The sequence below is a fragment of the Megascapheus bottae genome, chromosome X (genome assembly GCF_031878675.1).
Source record: "Megascapheus bottae isolate mThoBot1 chromosome X, mThoBot2.hap1, whole genome shotgun sequence".
NCBI lineage: Eukaryota > Metazoa > Chordata > Mammalia > Rodentia > Geomyidae > Megascapheus > Megascapheus bottae.
Window position 1 is genome coordinate 83,418,050 of NC_143547.1, and position 17,573 is coordinate 83,435,622.

The window sequence follows — 17,573 nt, forward strand, 5'->3', positions numbered from 1 at the left end:
TGGAGAAAGAAGAACCCTAATCCACTGCTGGTGGGAAGATAAACTAGTACAATCACTCTAGAAAGCAGTCTGGAAATTTCACAAAAAAAATGAAACATAGAATTTCCTTACCTATGACCCTGCCATACTACTTGTAAGCATCTATCCTGAGCAACATGACCCAGGATATGATAAAGACACATAACTAGAGCAAATCATGTTGAGTGAGATAAGCCAGGACCAAAGAAACAAATGGCACATGATCTCTAATATGCAGTGTTAGATCTAAAACTGGACAAGACAAACTAAACAGGACTTAAGAGGGAATAACCAATACCCTAGGAAAGGGAAGAAAGATACATAACACTCGATTTGGAAGAAATGGTTTTATTGTCAGTGTTCGAAGAGTTAAACCTGTTGTTCTATGTAAGACTAGAGGGTTTTGAATATCTAATATTTATTTATAAAGGTGTAGACCAGAAAGATGATACTTAGTATTATAAAAGTAAAAAGATGACGGTGACATTAGCTAAGTATAACTATCCCACAGTGCTGTAAACTTTATGTAACTACTTAACCTCAATCTTAAAAAAACTCTTTTAAAGGTAGCTCGTAATACTAGCTAGTCAGGGGGAGTCTGAGATCTGAGGATCACGGTTCAAAGCCAGATGGGCAGAAAAGTCTGAGATCCTTACCACAAATTAACTCACACACACACACACACACACACACACACACACACACAAAAAGCTGGGGGGGGGGGTGGCAGCAATGTGGCATAGTAGTAGAGTACTTGCCTAACATGCACTAAGATCCGGGTTTGATTCCTCAATACCACATACATAGAAAAGGTTGGAAGTAGTGCTGTGGCTCAAGTGGTAGCGCTTTGCCTTGAGAAAGCAAAAGAACAGGGCTTAGGCCCTGAGTTCAAGCCCCAGACTGGCCAAAAAAAAATGTTTGAAAGGCCAGGCACTGTGGCTCATGCCTGTAATCCTAGCTACTCAGGAGACTGATATCTGAGGATCGCTATTCAAAGCCAGTCCAGCTCCAGGACTAAAACCTCTGTGAGACTCTTATCTCCAATTAATCACCAGAAAACCGGAAGTGACACTGTGCTCAAGGAATAGGTTGGTAGCTTTGAGCTGAAGAGCTCAGGGACAAGTAGGGCTGGGGATGTGGCTTAGTGGCAGAGTGCTTGCCTAACATGCATTAAGCCCTGGGTTTAATTCCTCAGTACCACATAAACAGAAACAGAAAAGACCAGAAGTGGTACTATGGCTCAAACAGTAGAGTACTACCCTTGAGCAAAAACAGAGAAGCATCCAGGACATGGACACATATACACGCACATACCATGGATACACACAAATGCATACATACACCATGCAAACAAAGGCCCTGATAGGCTGACTAATCCAATGTTTAATACCCAATTCATTTTCCTATGTTCCAAGGTACTGTTCAACACTTTTAAAACAAATTTACCTAAAATCACATATTAAAAATATGCATAAAGAAATCAATCTGGGCCAGGTGAGGTGGCTCATGCCTGTAATCCTAGCTACTCAGGAGGCTGAGATCTGAGGATCAAGATTCAAAGCCAACCTGGGCATTAAAGACCTTGAGAATCTTATATCCAATTAACCATTAGAAAATCACAAGCGTTGCTGTGGCTCCTGAGGTAGGGAGGTAATCTTGAGTTGAAAAGCTCACGGACAACACCCAGGCCCAGAGTTCAAGCCCCATGACCCACGAAAGGAAGGAAGGAAGGAAGGAAGGAAAGAAGGAAGGAAGGAAGGAATGAATCAAGGAAGGAAGGAAGGAATCAAGGAATCAAGCTGGGCAACAATACCTCATGCCTGCAATCCCATGAACATAGGAGGTTGAACTCTTAGGATCATGGTTCAAAGACGACCCAGGTAGAAATGCCCCTGAGACTCCCATTACCAGTAACATCCCAAAACCCAGAGATATAGCTATAGCTCAAAGTACTAGAGCACTAGGCCTTGAGAGAAAGAACTCAGGGACAGTGCCCAGGCCCTGAGTTCAAGCCTCATGCCCAGAAAAAAAAATTCTTTACAATTTTAAAATAAAAATTAAATTTTAAAACATATTCATAAATATGAAGAACTAAAACCTAGGATGTGACCACAAATTATACAAAAAACATAGCATCTACTCTCTCGTGATTAAAATTACAGATTTCTGGAGATTAGGAACAAAAGAAAACAAACAGGATGAATTTGAAGGAATTTAATAATGGAATGTCAACTTAAGTGAAAACCTTATGCATAAAAAACAAATATACAACAATTTCTTAAATACCATAGTTTACACAGAAAAGGTGGCAGTCTTTGATATTAGAGCTGTTTCATGCTCATATGGTAAGCGAAAGTGGTATTTTTCGAATTGTATCACATTCTCCATTTCCTTTTTATCAGGATTAAATACTACAACAGAAAAACTGCTTTATCTTACCTGGTCATACAGTTTTCCAACAAGTTTCAAATGTTTCTCTCCACCTTCCTGAAAGATTACCCCATTCCTCTGCTGAGCCATAAGCAAACAGAGAGGAAGAGCAAGATCATGATCTAATAGTGCATCCTTTAATCTCTGAGAGGATTTTTTAGTGTTTCTGATCTGGCCAAAATAACCACCCTGCATAAGAGAAGATAAAATTCACTGGTTTATAGTATGCAGCCCAAGTTATATGACTTGAAGAGGACATAAAGAAAGGTGAAGTCTAATCTAAAAAATTGCTATTCTACATTTCTTCTCCTTCAATAACTTACTTTAATGACACTATTATTGATTATACTCTGGCCTAAAGATAACTGTCAGCTGAGTTTAAGTTTCTGCATAATTTCCATCTCCTACTTTATAGTCTCTTAAAAGGATTGTTTCCAATGTAGATGAGCTTTTAGAGTACATTAGAATTTACAACACTAGGAACACCAAATACCACATAAGAGCTACCATTAATTTTCAGCACAGCTGTGTAACTTTTTGGCCTATATATACTTGTAGATTTCCAAAAAGCTTTAGTAACTAATATATCTCAATATTTAAATGGATGGTTTGTGTGGCTGTTATATGCAGAATCAAGTAATAATATACCATTTAGACACTCTTTATTGTGACCAAGCATTAAGTAACTCCATTTATTATATGTGGCAAATGTTCTGTGACATATAGACGTTACTTGAGTCTGGCGGTGGCTCAAACCTGTAATCTTAGCTACTCAGGAGGTTGAGATCTGAGGATCACAGTTCAAAGCCAGCCCAGGCATTAAGGACCTTGAGATTCTTATCTCCAATTAACCACTTACAAAAGCAGAAGTGGTGCTGAGTCTCTAGGGGTAGGGTGGTAGATTTGAGCTGAAGAGCTCAGGGACAGTACCCAGGCCAGCAGTTCAAGGACCGACCTACTCCACCCTCAAACACACACACACACACACACACACACACACACACACACACACACACACACACACACAACAGAAGTTACTTGAAACTAGAAACAAAATCAAATCTATACATTTCACATTTTCCTAGACATACATACTATGATAGTTAATGTGTAAATAAGGTGCACTAACAGAGTGATAAAAAATAAAACAATTATAATAATATTTATATTAAAAGTTATGGGAAGCCCAGAACGAGTGGCTCATGCCTGTAATCCTAGCTATACAGAAGGCTGAGATCTGAGGATCGAGGTTCAAAGCCAGCCAGGGCACTAAAGTCCATGAGACTTATCTCCAATGAATCACCAGAAAACTAGAAGTGGTGCTATTGCTCAAGGGGTAAGGCAGAAGCCTTGAGCTGAAGAGCAAAGGGACAGTGTCCAGGCCCAGAGTTCAAGCCCCATGATTGACCGGGGGGAAAGCAAAAACAAAACAACAAAAAAAAAGTTATGGGAATGTGGTCATATTTTCTCTCAAAATATCTTACTGTCCTGTATTAACTTTTGAAATAACACAGCATGAAATGCATAGGCACCGTGATACCCTATTATTAGGCTAGGGAATTACTATACAACTTATCTGAACATAAGTATATCAAGATCCAATTGATTTTTTTAACCAAAATCACTAACCAAATAAGTCCATATGACAACCAAAACAGCAGGTATCATATAAGGTAGATAAGTTGGTCAAAAGGATGAATCATATTCCAAGCAAGAGTTAGTAGAAAGGCATAAGACCTCAAATTAAAGGTTGTGATTTATTCCTGCATTTTCTCATTTAAGATTTATGAAACAAGGTTGATTATGATTAACTGAAACATCTGAAAAGTAAAATCATGAAAAGTAAAGAACCAGTGCACATCTTAAATCTAAAAACTCAAGAAACAACAAAAAAAGGCAATTCTGACCTCAGCTTTAAGCTGCTCCCCGCCAGTCATGGCCTCTAGTTGCTCCATTGTCATTTCCTCTGTAATTTCAATTCCTGCCATTTTTTGTACCACTTCTTTCAGTATAAGTAGATCAAAACTATTAGAAAAAAATAATTAGAAATAATCTGTAGTTAAAACTTATATTTAAACTCCCTCCTATATATAAATATAGGGGAAAGGACTAACACGATTTTTAAGAAAGAATTGCATTCCTAAGATTACCTTAAAAATATCCTAAAAGGTACTACATGTTTTTAATAGATTTACTTTCATTTACTACTATTCCATGCTTGCATTTACTTTAATTTGCAACTATTTATAAGTTTACGGGCATAAAAATGCAGTATGATAGATCCAAACAGCCTAAGAGCAATGACTGAACACTCAGGTACTCAAGGTCATTGACATGATCTTGGAGATACAAGTACAACTATATAGACATATAAATCTATGAAGGGATATATGTTCTATAGACATAGTGATACACCACACAGATCGTTATGTATCTGACATATAAACTCTCAGCTTAATTTTAATTTTTATCTTAAATTTATGTGCCAGCGACTGCATATAAAGAGTCCATTCTTGAATACTTGTTTGTTAAACATGACATCTGAAACATGTTAAAAAAATCAGTGTTAAAATCTTTTAATTAAAAAAATAATTATGATACACTCATATATGCTAAACCTCAACTTCACCTATCTTTAACATTTTATTTTATAAATTTACTTGCTTTGTAATTTGAATTTTGTCTACTCCATATTCTTCCCTTCAAACATAAACACACACACACACACACACACACACACACACACACACACATTATAGACTGAATATGAACTGTCCCCAACAAGGTCATATGGATAAAGGTTTAGTAGTACTGTCTTGGGAGATTCTGGAAAATTTAGGTAATGAATTCTAGCTACAGGAAATGGGTGAAAGGCTTCATGGTCCCAGAAGCTGTATCTTAGCCCTGGACCTTTTCTTCCTGGTCATGGTTCTCTACCATGATCTTTTACCATGTTCTGCTTCACTATGCGTTGAGAAAGAACACAGCTAGCCAACTATGAACTGAAAACTCTGAAACCCTAAATCACAAACTATTACGATTATTTTTCTTTTTAAGTTGTTTCCTAAGGAATTTATCACAGCAACAAGAAACTAACATGCACACAACACAATCTTTTTAAGCAGTTGAGGGTAAATTATTTAAATCATGGCTTTCAGTTCTCTTTAATTCCTAAAAATGAATCCTAAAGCCTGGTGCAAGTGATTCACCCCTGCAATCTCAGCTGCACTGGAGGCTGAGATCTGGTGATAGCAGCTCAAAGCCAGTCTAGGGCATTAAAATCTAAGAAATTTTTATCTTCAAGTAACCACAGAAGAAGTCAATAGTGGTGCTGTAGATCAAGTGGCAGAGTGTCATCCTTGAGCAAAATGAGTTTAGGGACAACACCTAGGCCCAGAATTCAAAGGCGGGGGGTGGGGGACCACACACACACACACACACACACACACACACACACACACACACACGCGCGCGCGCACGCACACACGCACGCACGCACGCACGCACGCACACACGCACGCACCTAAGAATAGAGCTAGTATCTCATACAACCATACCACCTTTGTTAATCTATTATCGCATACAACTACAAGAACCATTATCAATTTTAGTACTTAAGGTTCAATCTAAAACTTATACAGCATCTTTATCAAACCATAAAACTCTTCACATTGTCATTCTCCTCAAATGGCAACTAATCGTTTCAGTAAACAATCCTATTACTGAAATTAAAGCTGTAGAATAGTCACAACCACTTAGAAAAAAAGGAAGGGAAAATACAAGAAAAGGGAGGCTCTGAGTTTTGACATATGAGCGTAAGATACTATTTAGTCAAACCTAAGCATATTTAGTAATGTCAACATGTTCTGATGAGTTTCGACAGTCTAGCTACAAACTTGTGATCTTACTATTGTAACCTCTTAAATCCTGGGATTAAAATTGTACAGACCAAGATCTGGTTTAGAAAGCATCAAATCTCAGTGGCTCATGCCTGTAATCCTAGTTACTTAGGAGGCTGAGATTCACCAGCCCAGAAACTGAGATCTTTATCTCCAAAGGCACTGTGGCTAAAAGTGATAAGAGTAGTAAAGGTCAGGGAAATTGCATAGGGCCTGAGTTCTATCTCCAGAAACAGCACAAAAAAATATAAAGTCAAAGCAGATAAAATCTAGTGACTTCTACAATTTTCAAAACACTTAGACATCAGTGGCCCACACCCATAATCCTAACTACTCAAGAAGCTAAGATCTGAGGATTGGTACCAAAAAGCTAGAAACAATGCTGTGGCTCAAAGTGGTACAGCACTAGCCTTGAGTCAAAAAGCTCAAAACAATACCCAGGCCCTGGGTTCAAGCCCCTAGACTGGTACCAAAACCAAAACCAAAACAAAATTTTCAGACACTGGTGGCTCATGCCTGTAATCCTAGCTACTCAGGATGCCAGCCCTGGCACAGAAGTCTGAGAGGTAAGAATATCTCAGCCAGAAAAAAAAGAAGCGACACTATGGCTCAAGTAGTAGAATGCTAGCCTTGAGCTGAAGAGCTCAGGGACAGCGCCCATGCCCAGAGTTCAAGCCCCATGACAAGAGAGAAGGGAGGGAGAAAGGATGGGAGGGAGGAAGGGAGGAAGGGAGGAAGGGAGGAAGGGAGGTAGGGAGGAAGGGAGGGAGGGAGGGAGGAAAAAAGATAGTTTATATATTGTATTAAGTTCCAACTGCTCTTAAATAATTCTATACCTATAATCTAGGACACAAGAGGCTGAGTAAGGAGGCTACCCATTTCCAAACTAACTTGGGTTACATAGTGAGACCCTGTCTTCAAACAATCCAAAAGAATACTAGATTAAGTGTGGCAACCTCAGTATTTTCAAACTATCAGAAGTACTCTAGTAATTGAATTTCATTTGTTGATTACCTTTTGCCTGCTTTTAGTTGATTGGCCACATACTGAAGAAGACCAGCAAGATCAATTGGATATTTACGAAAAACTGCACCACAGAAACTAGCCAGACCTTTATGAAGTAAAAAGAGGGTAATAAAAAACACATCATAAAACAAAAAGGATAAGTGTCATTTCTTTGACATTTAATTTCCCAAACAAAATTAAGGTAGGAATGTTGTTGCAGATGCTCTGGAGTTTTCTAATAATGGATAGTATTACTAATTATACATATGCCATACACTGTACCAAGAACTTAATATTGATTAATTTAATCCTTAGGTCACAGGTCATCTTAAATTGTTAATGAATGTCTTAAAAGAAATTTACACACACAAATTTATAATAGTTAAATCATATAACTAGTTTGTGGCAGTAATTCAAACCTATACAGCCTATTAGGAAACCACAAAATGTCACAGATCACTGAGAAAACAAGTATTTAACAGCAAAATTCCCAAACCCAAAGTTTAAGTCAAGCTGGGTTGCTAATACATGTCTATAAACAAAGCACTCAAAAGGGTGAAATACAGGGATAGGGAGTTTGGGGTCAATATAGAATAGTGAGATCCTACCTTTTAAAAAGTAAAAAATAAATTAAAAAATAAGAGTTTGTGTCCAATTCCTGCTGCTAAAGAAAAAGGTACAAAGAACCAGGAAAAAAATAAAAAACAAAAACTAACTGTAACAAACAGCGTTTATCTTCAGTAGAAAGCAATTTCCAATCAAGACAGCAGAGTCAAGTCATCTACAATTTATTCAACAGTTAATTAATTATTGTGTTTACCAAAACATAGGTCCTACCCTATAGTCCAATAAGGAAAAATGTATACAGAAATTATTGTGATGAATAAAAAGTTCCCATGGCAATACTCTGTAAATTAGAGCATTAGCAGGGAAAAATTTCCAAAGAAAATTACCCCGTAAGTAAAAATCTAATGGATAAGCAGAAGATAAAAAGAAGATATTAAATGGGCTTGAGAGTATATAAGGAGCCAGGTCCTGGTGGCTGCCACTTGTAATCCTAGTTACCAAAAAAGCTAATGAAATTCTTAAAGGGGGGGGCCAGGAGTTTGGCCTAATGGTAAGAGTGCTGCCTAGCATGCATGAAGACCCAGGTTCTATTCCTCGGTACCACATACATAGAAAAAAAACCCAGATGTGATGCTTTGGCTCAAGTGGTAGAGCTCTAGCCTTGAGAAAAACCCAAGTCCTGGACTCAGGGCTTGAGTCTTGGCAAAAAAAAAAACCTAAAAGGGATAGTAAATGTAGGTACTGAGTTCAAGCCTCAGGAACCTCATACACATTCATACACAAACAGTAAGTCAAGAAAATAACATAAGCTGGGAGTTTGGCCTAGTGGTAGAGTGCTTGCTTGTCCAGCATGCATGAAGACCTGGGTTCAATTCCTCAGTACCACTTACGTAGAAAAAAGCCGGAAGTGGTGCTGAGGCTCAAGTGGTAGAGCTCTAGCCTTAAAAAAGTCCAAAGACAGTGCTCAGGCCCTGAGCTCAAGCCCAGGGCTAGCAAGGAAAAAAAAGTCTCAAGAAAATAACATGTGCAAAGAAAGGTCCATGGAAAGTACAAAGTCCAATACTAAAGAAATTAACCAAAAGGAAATTAAAACTAAGGTTAGAATATAAGGACTTTATCAAGGGGTAATAATAGTATCCTGAATAAGGAAAATCAATATAATTTAGTTATAAAATTAAATCTATAAATCTTACATAACAAGGACTTGGTTACATCACAAAACAAACTGAATGGTTATTCTGCTTTAACCAAGCATAGATAACAGAATTCAAAGCATGTAGTTAACACCAATAATAATTTCATCCTTTGTAAAATAACTTACTCTGAAGCCAGCTTGAGATTGTTGTGTCATCATGTTTCATTCTCTCCTTTTCTGGATTAGCTAAAGCTTCTATGATACAATCTTCCATAAGTTAAGGAAAAAATTAGAACTATATCTCTGAGAACCATAAAATATAGAAAAATTGCTATATCCTGGAGGGGAAAAAGTTATTTACAATAAACTATTCCAAAGTACTGACAAATACACTACAAAGTAGCATCAACTCATCATCTTTAAACTCATTTCAGTCCTAGGGCTTGAACTTGAGGGTGCTGACCCTCTGTGCTCAAGGCTAGTGTTTTACCACTTGAGCACAGTGCCACTTCTGGCTTTTTTGAGTAGTTTACTGGAGATAAGAACCGCATGGAATTTTCCTGCCCAGGCTGGCTTTGAATCGCAATCCTCTCAGATCAAGGATTACAGGTATGAACCACCAGTACTCAGCTAAGGAAAATATATTTTTTAAAATAAAGTTTTATTTAAAGAGATGTTTGGGACCAGGGTGTGGCTCATATGGTAGTGTCTGCCTAGTAAGCTCAAGGCCTTGAGTTCAATTCCCAGTAATGTCAAAACAAAAAACTAAGAAAAAGATATTTAGGGGCTGGGAATGTGGCTTAGTGGTAGAGTGCTTGCTTAGCATGCATGAAGCCCTGGATTCGATTCTTCAGTACAACATAAACAGAAAAGGCCAGAAATAGCACTGTAGAAAAAGTTAAGTGACAATGCCCAGGCCCTTAAGTACAAGGCAAAATACTGGCAGAAAACAAAGATCTGGTCTCTGGAGGCTATGGATCAAATGATAGAGTGCCTGTCTATAAAGCCCAAGACCCTTAATTCAAATCACAACCCACCCTGCTCCCAAAAAATAAGATCTATGAAATTAATGTATTTTTTCACATGAAAGGATACAGGCCAAGACATCATAATTCAATGAAGTGAGATATTTTAATGAATCAACCACAGGTGTTATTAAGTTATCATACTTCTGTATTTGTGATAAGATCTGGAAGACAGCAAGAAAGAACAGATATCATTGACTAAACAAGATAGGACTTAAGAGCCAGCAAGGTGGCTTACCCCTGTAATCCGAGTTACTCGGGAAACTGAGATCTGAGGACCAAGGTTCCAAGCCAGCCCTGGCACAAAAGGACCAGAGATTGTTATCTCCAATTAACCTCTAGAAAATGAGAAGTGGGGCTTGGACCAAGGAGCTCAGGGACAACCCTCAGTCCCAGGACCATGAAGCCCCATGACCCAACCAAAAACAAAACAAAACAAAACAAAACAAAAAAACACAGGACTTTTGTCATCTGAATCATGGCTATAATTTTTCAGAAGATAATTGAAAGTGTTTGTAATTAAACTAGTTACCTATCATTTCATATTTATATAGCTTACTATACTATCAGTTCCTTAAAGACCATTTAGACTATGTTTTCCAATTAGGAAACCAACCTTAGATTTGGAGGAGACAGAAGTTAATCTCATGCTAAATGTATAAAATAATCTTCCAAAAACGTAAAACACTAGTGCTAAAACTGAATCACAAAAAATGCTATTCAGTGCCAGGAGCATAGCCGAGTGGTAGAGTGCTTGCCTAGCATGTACGAAGTCCTTTGTTCAACCACATATTCAGAAAAAGACAGAAGTGCTGTGGCTCCGGTGGCAGAGCTCTAGCCTTTAGCAAAAAGTGTCCAAGGGCATTGCCCAGGCCCTGAATTCAAGTTGCAGGATTGGCAAAAACAAAACAAAACGCTATTCAAATATTTCTAAAAATAAAATACTCTTGGGGCTGGGAGTTTGGCCCAGTGGTAGAGTGTTTGCCTAGCATGCACGAAGACCCAGTTTCAATTCCTTGGACCACAAACATAAAGCCAGAAGTGGTGCTGTGGCTCAAGTGGTAGAGCACTAGCGTTGAAAAAGCCCAAGGACACTGTTCAGGCCCTGAGTTCAAGAGCAGGATTGGCCGGGAAAAAAAATTACTCTCTTCCATTTACTCACCCTTCCTCCCTCCCTTTCTGTGCCCCACCTCTTTGCCCACACCACACCCCCCTGCGCCACCCCACCAATGACAAACTATTCTCAGAAATCAAATCATGTTCAAGGAAGTAACATTAGAATGACTGGAAAAGTAGCACTGCTAATGAATTTCTACCAAAGGATCAATGTTAATGTACTATGAAATAAGTTTTATTTTTAGCATAACCTGATATTTGCTCATTTTTACAAGTACAACATTCCATTTTAAAACTATATTATTTCCCACATGCACTGATTCCATGAAATAATATTAATTTCAAAACATACATAATCAAACAAAATGGTTGGATTGCTGTGACTCAACTTCCCAATTTGTCTTCCTGAAGGTTTCACATTTTCCTTGGTAAGACGCCTACAAAGGAAGACAAAAGTGGCAGAATTATCTTTTAAAATATTACTCATAGCCAGGCACAGTGGCTCACGCCTGTAATCCTAGCTACTCAGGAGACTGAGATTTGAGGATCGTGATTTCAAGCTAGCCGGGCACTAAAGTTCATGAGACTCTTATCTCCAATTAACCACTAGAATATAAGGAAGTGGGACTATGGCTCAGGGGTAGGGTGGTAGCCTTGAGCTGAACAGCTCAAGGACAGCACGGACCCAGAGTTTAAGCCCCAAGACCCACCAAAAAAAAAAAAAGTACTCATTATGCTTACAAGTTTTATCACACCATAGAACGGAGTGGAATTCCTTACCACCCATACAAAATGAATCTAAGTAAACAACTATGCTATTACAAAAGTGGAGTTATTTTGGTTAGACTTACCTAGAGTGTCTATTACATGCTTAATATTTATAACATATAATTTCACCCTTTTTTTCTTTTTGGGGGGCCTAGGGCTTAAACTCTGGGCCTAGGCACTGCTTTTGCCCTCAAGGCTAGTGGTCTACCACTTGAGCCTCAGCTCCACTTCCAGCGTTTTGTAGTTAATTGAATCTAAGAATCTCATGGACCTTCCTGCTAGAGCTGGCCTCAAACCACAGTCCTCTGATCTCAGCTTCCTGTATAGCTACAGTTACCAGCATGTGCCACCCACCAGCCCCTAGCTATGATTCACTTCATAGTAATAGGATATTAAGCACTAAAAACATCAAAGTGGAAAGGGTGAAAATCATAGTGAAATCTACAGTACATAACAGTCTTTAAAAGTGAATCATTGTAGGGCATGGTGGCTCATGCCTGTAATCCTAGCGAAATCTACAGTACACAACAGTTTTAAAAATGAATCATTGTAGGACACGCCTATAATCCTAGCTATTCAGGAGTCTAAGATCCGAAGACCATGGTTCAAAGCCAGCCCAGACACTAAAGAACATGAGACTCTTATCTCCAGTTTATCTCCATAAAACCAGAAGTGGTGCTAGGAGTAGGACAGTAGCCTTGAGCTGAAGAGCTTAGGGACAGCGCCCAGGCCCAGAGTTCAAGTCCCCTGACTGACCAAAAAAATAATCATGATTAGTTTATATTTAGAAGCGCTCATTTCTCAATTCAGGAATTAAGATATCAAATTTGTATTGAATCTAGCTACACTAGAGTTGCTTGCCTAGCATGCACAAAGACCAGAGTTCGATTCCTCAGTATCACATACATAGGGGGAAAAAAAGCTGAAAGTGGTGCTGAAGCTCAAGTGGTAGAGCTCTAGCCTTGAGAAATCCCAAGGACTGTGCTCAGGCCCTGAGCTCAAGCCCAGGACTGGCAAAAATAAATTTATATATACATATAAAGCAATTGGTGACAGTTTTTCTTTAAAGGGTGAAATATAACAAATCTTTTAACATGTAAAATGATACTGCACTGGGTACACAATTTTTTACATTTAAACTTCAAACAGTCCACCAAGAATTAGAGCTCCTATCATTTTTATATTTTAATGATGTAAATTTTAAAGCACATCAATTAATCAAAATCTGGCTCCCTATGAGAGTTCTCCATGATTTCTTGATAGTAACTTTAAGGGACGGCTTAGAACTTTGTATTATGCAAAGTAACTATATTATGAAAATTAAGGAATGGCTACAACAGGATATAGTATCCTATACTAACCTGTAATATGATGCATATAACAGGATATTTATTAGCTTTTATGCCTAGAGAACAATGAAAATACTAACTTATCAGTTAAAATGTGCTAAAAAATTGTTTACCATTTTATATGCAGTATAGAACCAACTCTACCTTCAGCAAATATTCATGAGCATCCTTACAATTATAAAATAAATTACATCCAGATGTAACTTAGAATATGAAGAAAAAATTAATTTATACTTACTTCATGATATATTTGGCTCTGTCTATTGTTTGAGCTTTAACTTTTACTAAAAGTGGATGGCCATTATAGGTTTCATTCTTCCACTGGCCATATAGACGATATCTTTAAAAAAAATGACAAGAAAAGGAATTAGGAAAGTCAAATACTTGAGTCTAATACACTAGAATTACTAGCAGCTAAAAATATGGAACAGAATTATTTACCTATGCTGATAGGGAAATGTTTTAAACATTCCCCATAGTTCCTCAGACATACAAGCATTGCAGTCCATCAAAGAAAGAGATGGAAGTAGTACCTGATCAGTAATACTAAGCAAACAGCTAAGTATAACTTCCTAAGAAAGAAAAAAAAATATTATTTCAGTAAGAGATTCACATTAATCTACCCTCAAAAGTTTATGATAGTCCTGTAGAAATGACCAATTCTTGATCTCATAATACAGTATCTAGTTTCCTATAATACTTATTATCTTTTCTCCACCCATGACAGCATGAAGAAAGGAAAGCAGGCAGCTGATCTTTTCTTAGCTTTTCAATAGCTTCACAATAGGATATTAATCTTAAAAAAACAACTTAGTATAAGTTACTAAAAGCTATATTTGGCATTTAAAACACAAATTCATTATTCATACAAATGATTAAATCTTGCTCATACTAAAATCTGGAGTATGCTGCACTTCTAGACAATTATCTGACATATTATTGGACTTTAACCAGTCTCTTACCGTTTTGTCTTTGTCTTCTTGTTTGGTTCCTTCAGACTGAAACTGAAATTTTAAAAATTAATTAAATGTACAATTATGCTATCAATTCAGTGTCTCTGAAAAAATAACTCTTATATTTAAGTATTTAATTAACGTTTATTATTTTTATTTGAAATACACAAGCTGATTTTAAATATAGCCTACCAATTAACATTAAATTTCATGAATAATTCTAAACTGTAAATTATTCTTCCCATCTATGAACCAAAGTACAAGTTTCATAAACCAATTCATTTCTCATTTTCAACATTATTTTAAACACCCTAAATCTGATCTAAGTTTTTACTACTAAATACTATAAAACCACACCTATCATTTAGTTATAATGCCTTATTTGTTTGTTTGTTTATTTTTGTGGGTCATGGGGCTTGAACTCCGCCTGGGCACTGTCTCAGGTCTTTTTATTTATTTATTTTTTTTGCCAGTCCTGGGCTTGAGCTCAGGGCCTGAGCACTGTCCTTGGACTTTCTCAAGGCTAGCGCTCTACCACTTGGGCCTCAGCACCACTTCTGATTTTTTTCTATGTATGTGGTACCAAGGAATCAAACCCAGGTCTTCGTGCATGCTAGGCAAGCACTCTACCACTAGGCCAAACTCCCCGCCCCCCTCAGGTCTTTTTGTACCTGGGCTGGCTTTGAACTTTGAACCTTGAACCTCAGATCTCATCCTCCTAACTAGGATTACAGGTATGTGCCAACCACCCTCCCACCCCCACCCCCACTTTATGCACTTGAATTTTTCAGCCAGATTTCCTCTACAGAATCCGTAAAATTAAACAGTAATATAACAAAAAAATGAACAATGTTTAAATGTTTTAATGCATTACCAAGCAATTACTGAATAGTTAATCCAAAATATTAGTAGCACTGCTAAAAAAGATAAAACAATTGCTTAAATGGGACAGACTAAAAAAAAATTGGGTTTGTGTTATATCAGTGATTTACAGATGGGCCCTTAAAATGATATGCCTGGCCATGCCTATTGATTTGAAACAATTTATTATAAACTGTTAGATATAGATACACACACACACACACACACACACACACACACACACACACACACACACACACGGGCTGAGTGTTAGAATAGCGTGCAGAAGTCAAAGTATAACTAAAGCATTTGCATCGAAAAACAAAATTTTAAAAAAAGAAAAAAGTGTATTTTTTTTGGGGGGGGGTTGGTCGTGGGGCTTGAATTCTGGACCTGTGTGCTGTCCCTGAACTCTTCAGCTCAAGGCTGCGGCCCTACCCCTGAGCCATTAACACTTCCAGTTTTCTAGTGGTTAATTGGAGATAAGAGTCCCACTGTCTTTGGTCTTTAGTGCCCGACCCGACTGGCTTTGAAGCTTTGAACCTGGCTTTGAAGCTTTGAACCATGATCCTCAGATCTCAGCCTCCTGAGTAGCTAAGATTACAGGTGTGAGTCACTTCGCCTGGCTTATAAAAACAAGATTTAGGGAAAGGATATATTTCAATATCAAGTGAAGGAAGGGCAAAAGTTAATATGAAACCAGCAAGAGTCTTATTTTCTTGATAACTAATAAAATAGGGTATTTTCTATATCATGTGCTTTCAGACTTCAGTATGTTAATGCATGGTAACACAACAGGGAAGGCCAACTACTACATTTTTACTTAACATTAGTTTAGTAACTATATCATATTATCCTTATTTTTAAAATGCTCCTATTGTCTTTTTGCAATTGAAAATTGAAAGAAGACATGGAGCCAGGCACTGATGGCTCGCACATGTAATTCTAGCTACTAAGGAAGTTAAAATCTAAGGACCATAGCTGAAAGCCAGCCTAGGCATGAAAGGCTAGGCAGGAAAAGAGCCTCTTATCCTCCAATAATCAGAATCAGAATTGCAGCTATGGCTCAAAGTAGTAGAGTACTAACATAGCCCAGGAATTGGGTTCAAGCCCCACCACAAAAATGGAAGGAGAAAAGGAGGAAGGGAGGAAGGGAAGGGAGGAAGGGAAGAGAAGAAAGGAAGAAAGGGAGAGAGGGAGCGAGGGAGGGAAGGAGGGAAGAAAGGAAAGGAAGGAAGTAGGGATGGAAACAGCATTTCTTTTCAGAGAAATAAGCCAATATACAATCTATCAAATAAGGAAGAGTAGACTGACAGAAACACAGCTAAAGAATTATTCCATTTTGTCTGGTCATAACAATCTTGCAATTCGTGCATATGGGGAGAGAGAAATTAAGGTATTAAACACAATTGAAAAAACTGGGATTTTATAGTTTAATATGTTAAGAGTTTAAGGCACTGAAACAGCCCCTTTCCCAAAATACTATGATACTGTGAAACTCTTAAGTTACCCATGCAGGGCTGAGAAGGTAACTCAGGGGTAAAGTGCTTACCTAGCATATAAGAAGCCCCAGGTTTGATTCCTCATTACTACATAACCAAAAAAAAAAAAAAAAGGCCAAACTGACACTGTGGCTCAAGTGGTGCACTGCTAGCTTTGCACAAAAAGAACCTCAGGGACAGTGCCCAGGTGCTGAGTACAAGGCCCAAGATTAGCCAAAAAAAAAAAAAAACCCAAAAAACAAAAGATCCTCAGCCCCAAAAGAATTAAGTTATTCACTGCTTACTATCTTCCCACGTGTGGCTGTGAATGGGTGTGATTTAAGCATGTAGAAACATTAAGTGTTACAAAAATGACCGTGGCATATTTTCACAGCTAACCCTGGTTACACAAAGGAATCAATATGAACCCTGACTGGCAAAACACACACACACACACACACACACACACACACACACACACACACACACACACGCACACAGAGTAAGGCTAGAATTTGGTGTAGTAGTAGAGTGCTTGCCTAGCATGCACGAAGACCTGCATTCCATTCCTTAGTACCACATGCCCACATGGACAGGAAAAGGCAGAAGTGGTGTGACTCAAGTGGTAAGAGTGCTAGCCTTGAAAAAAGCCCAAGGACAGTGTTCAGGCCCTGAGTTCATGCCCAAGGACTGGCAAAAAAAAAAAGGCGTATTACATATACAAATGCATCTTCCCACTGGAAAAAAAATCTTAATTTCTAGTCTTAGGAGCTTGTGATTTTTTTTTTATTTGTCGCCAAAATTCTAGAGCAGGAACATTTGAAAATGAATATGAGAAAGAAGACAAAGGCATTTAGAAGGGCACTAAGAAACCATTCAAACCAAAGTTTACTTAGAGCAACAAAGAAAAAAAAATAACAATAACAATCATGAGGGGATGAGAATGTAGTTTAATGGATAGAGTGC

At 37.9% G+C, this 17,573-nt stretch overlaps 1 protein-coding gene across 13 annotated transcripts in view; it reads right to left on the reverse strand.

Moving 5' to 3' along the window:
* Positions 1–17,573, reverse strand: part of Thoc2 (THO complex subunit 2) — a 118,776-nt gene that overhangs the window by 40,675 nt on the left and 60,528 nt on the right. For all 13 annotated transcript variants that reach the window (XR_016533790.1, XM_090326345.1, XM_090326337.1 and 10 more), the window contains 9 exons: positions 14,275–14,316; positions 13,754–13,884; positions 13,551–13,652; positions 11,548–11,632; positions 10,150–10,243; positions 9,241–9,321; positions 7,362–7,458; positions 4,356–4,473; positions 2,458–2,637 (listed from right to left, as the gene is read on the reverse strand). Coding sequence is in view for 12 of the 13 variants with exons in the window: in XM_090326345.1 (XP_090182471.1) it covers positions 2,458–2,637; positions 4,356–4,473; positions 7,362–7,458; positions 9,241–9,321; positions 10,150–10,243; positions 11,548–11,632; positions 13,551–13,652; positions 13,754–13,884; positions 14,275–14,316 (930 nt within the window). In the remaining variant the exon portion in view is untranslated. The remainder of the gene's footprint in view (positions 1–2,457; positions 2,638–4,355; positions 4,474–7,361; positions 7,459–9,240; positions 9,322–10,149; positions 10,244–11,547; positions 11,633–13,550; positions 13,653–13,753; positions 13,885–14,274; positions 14,317–17,573) is intronic.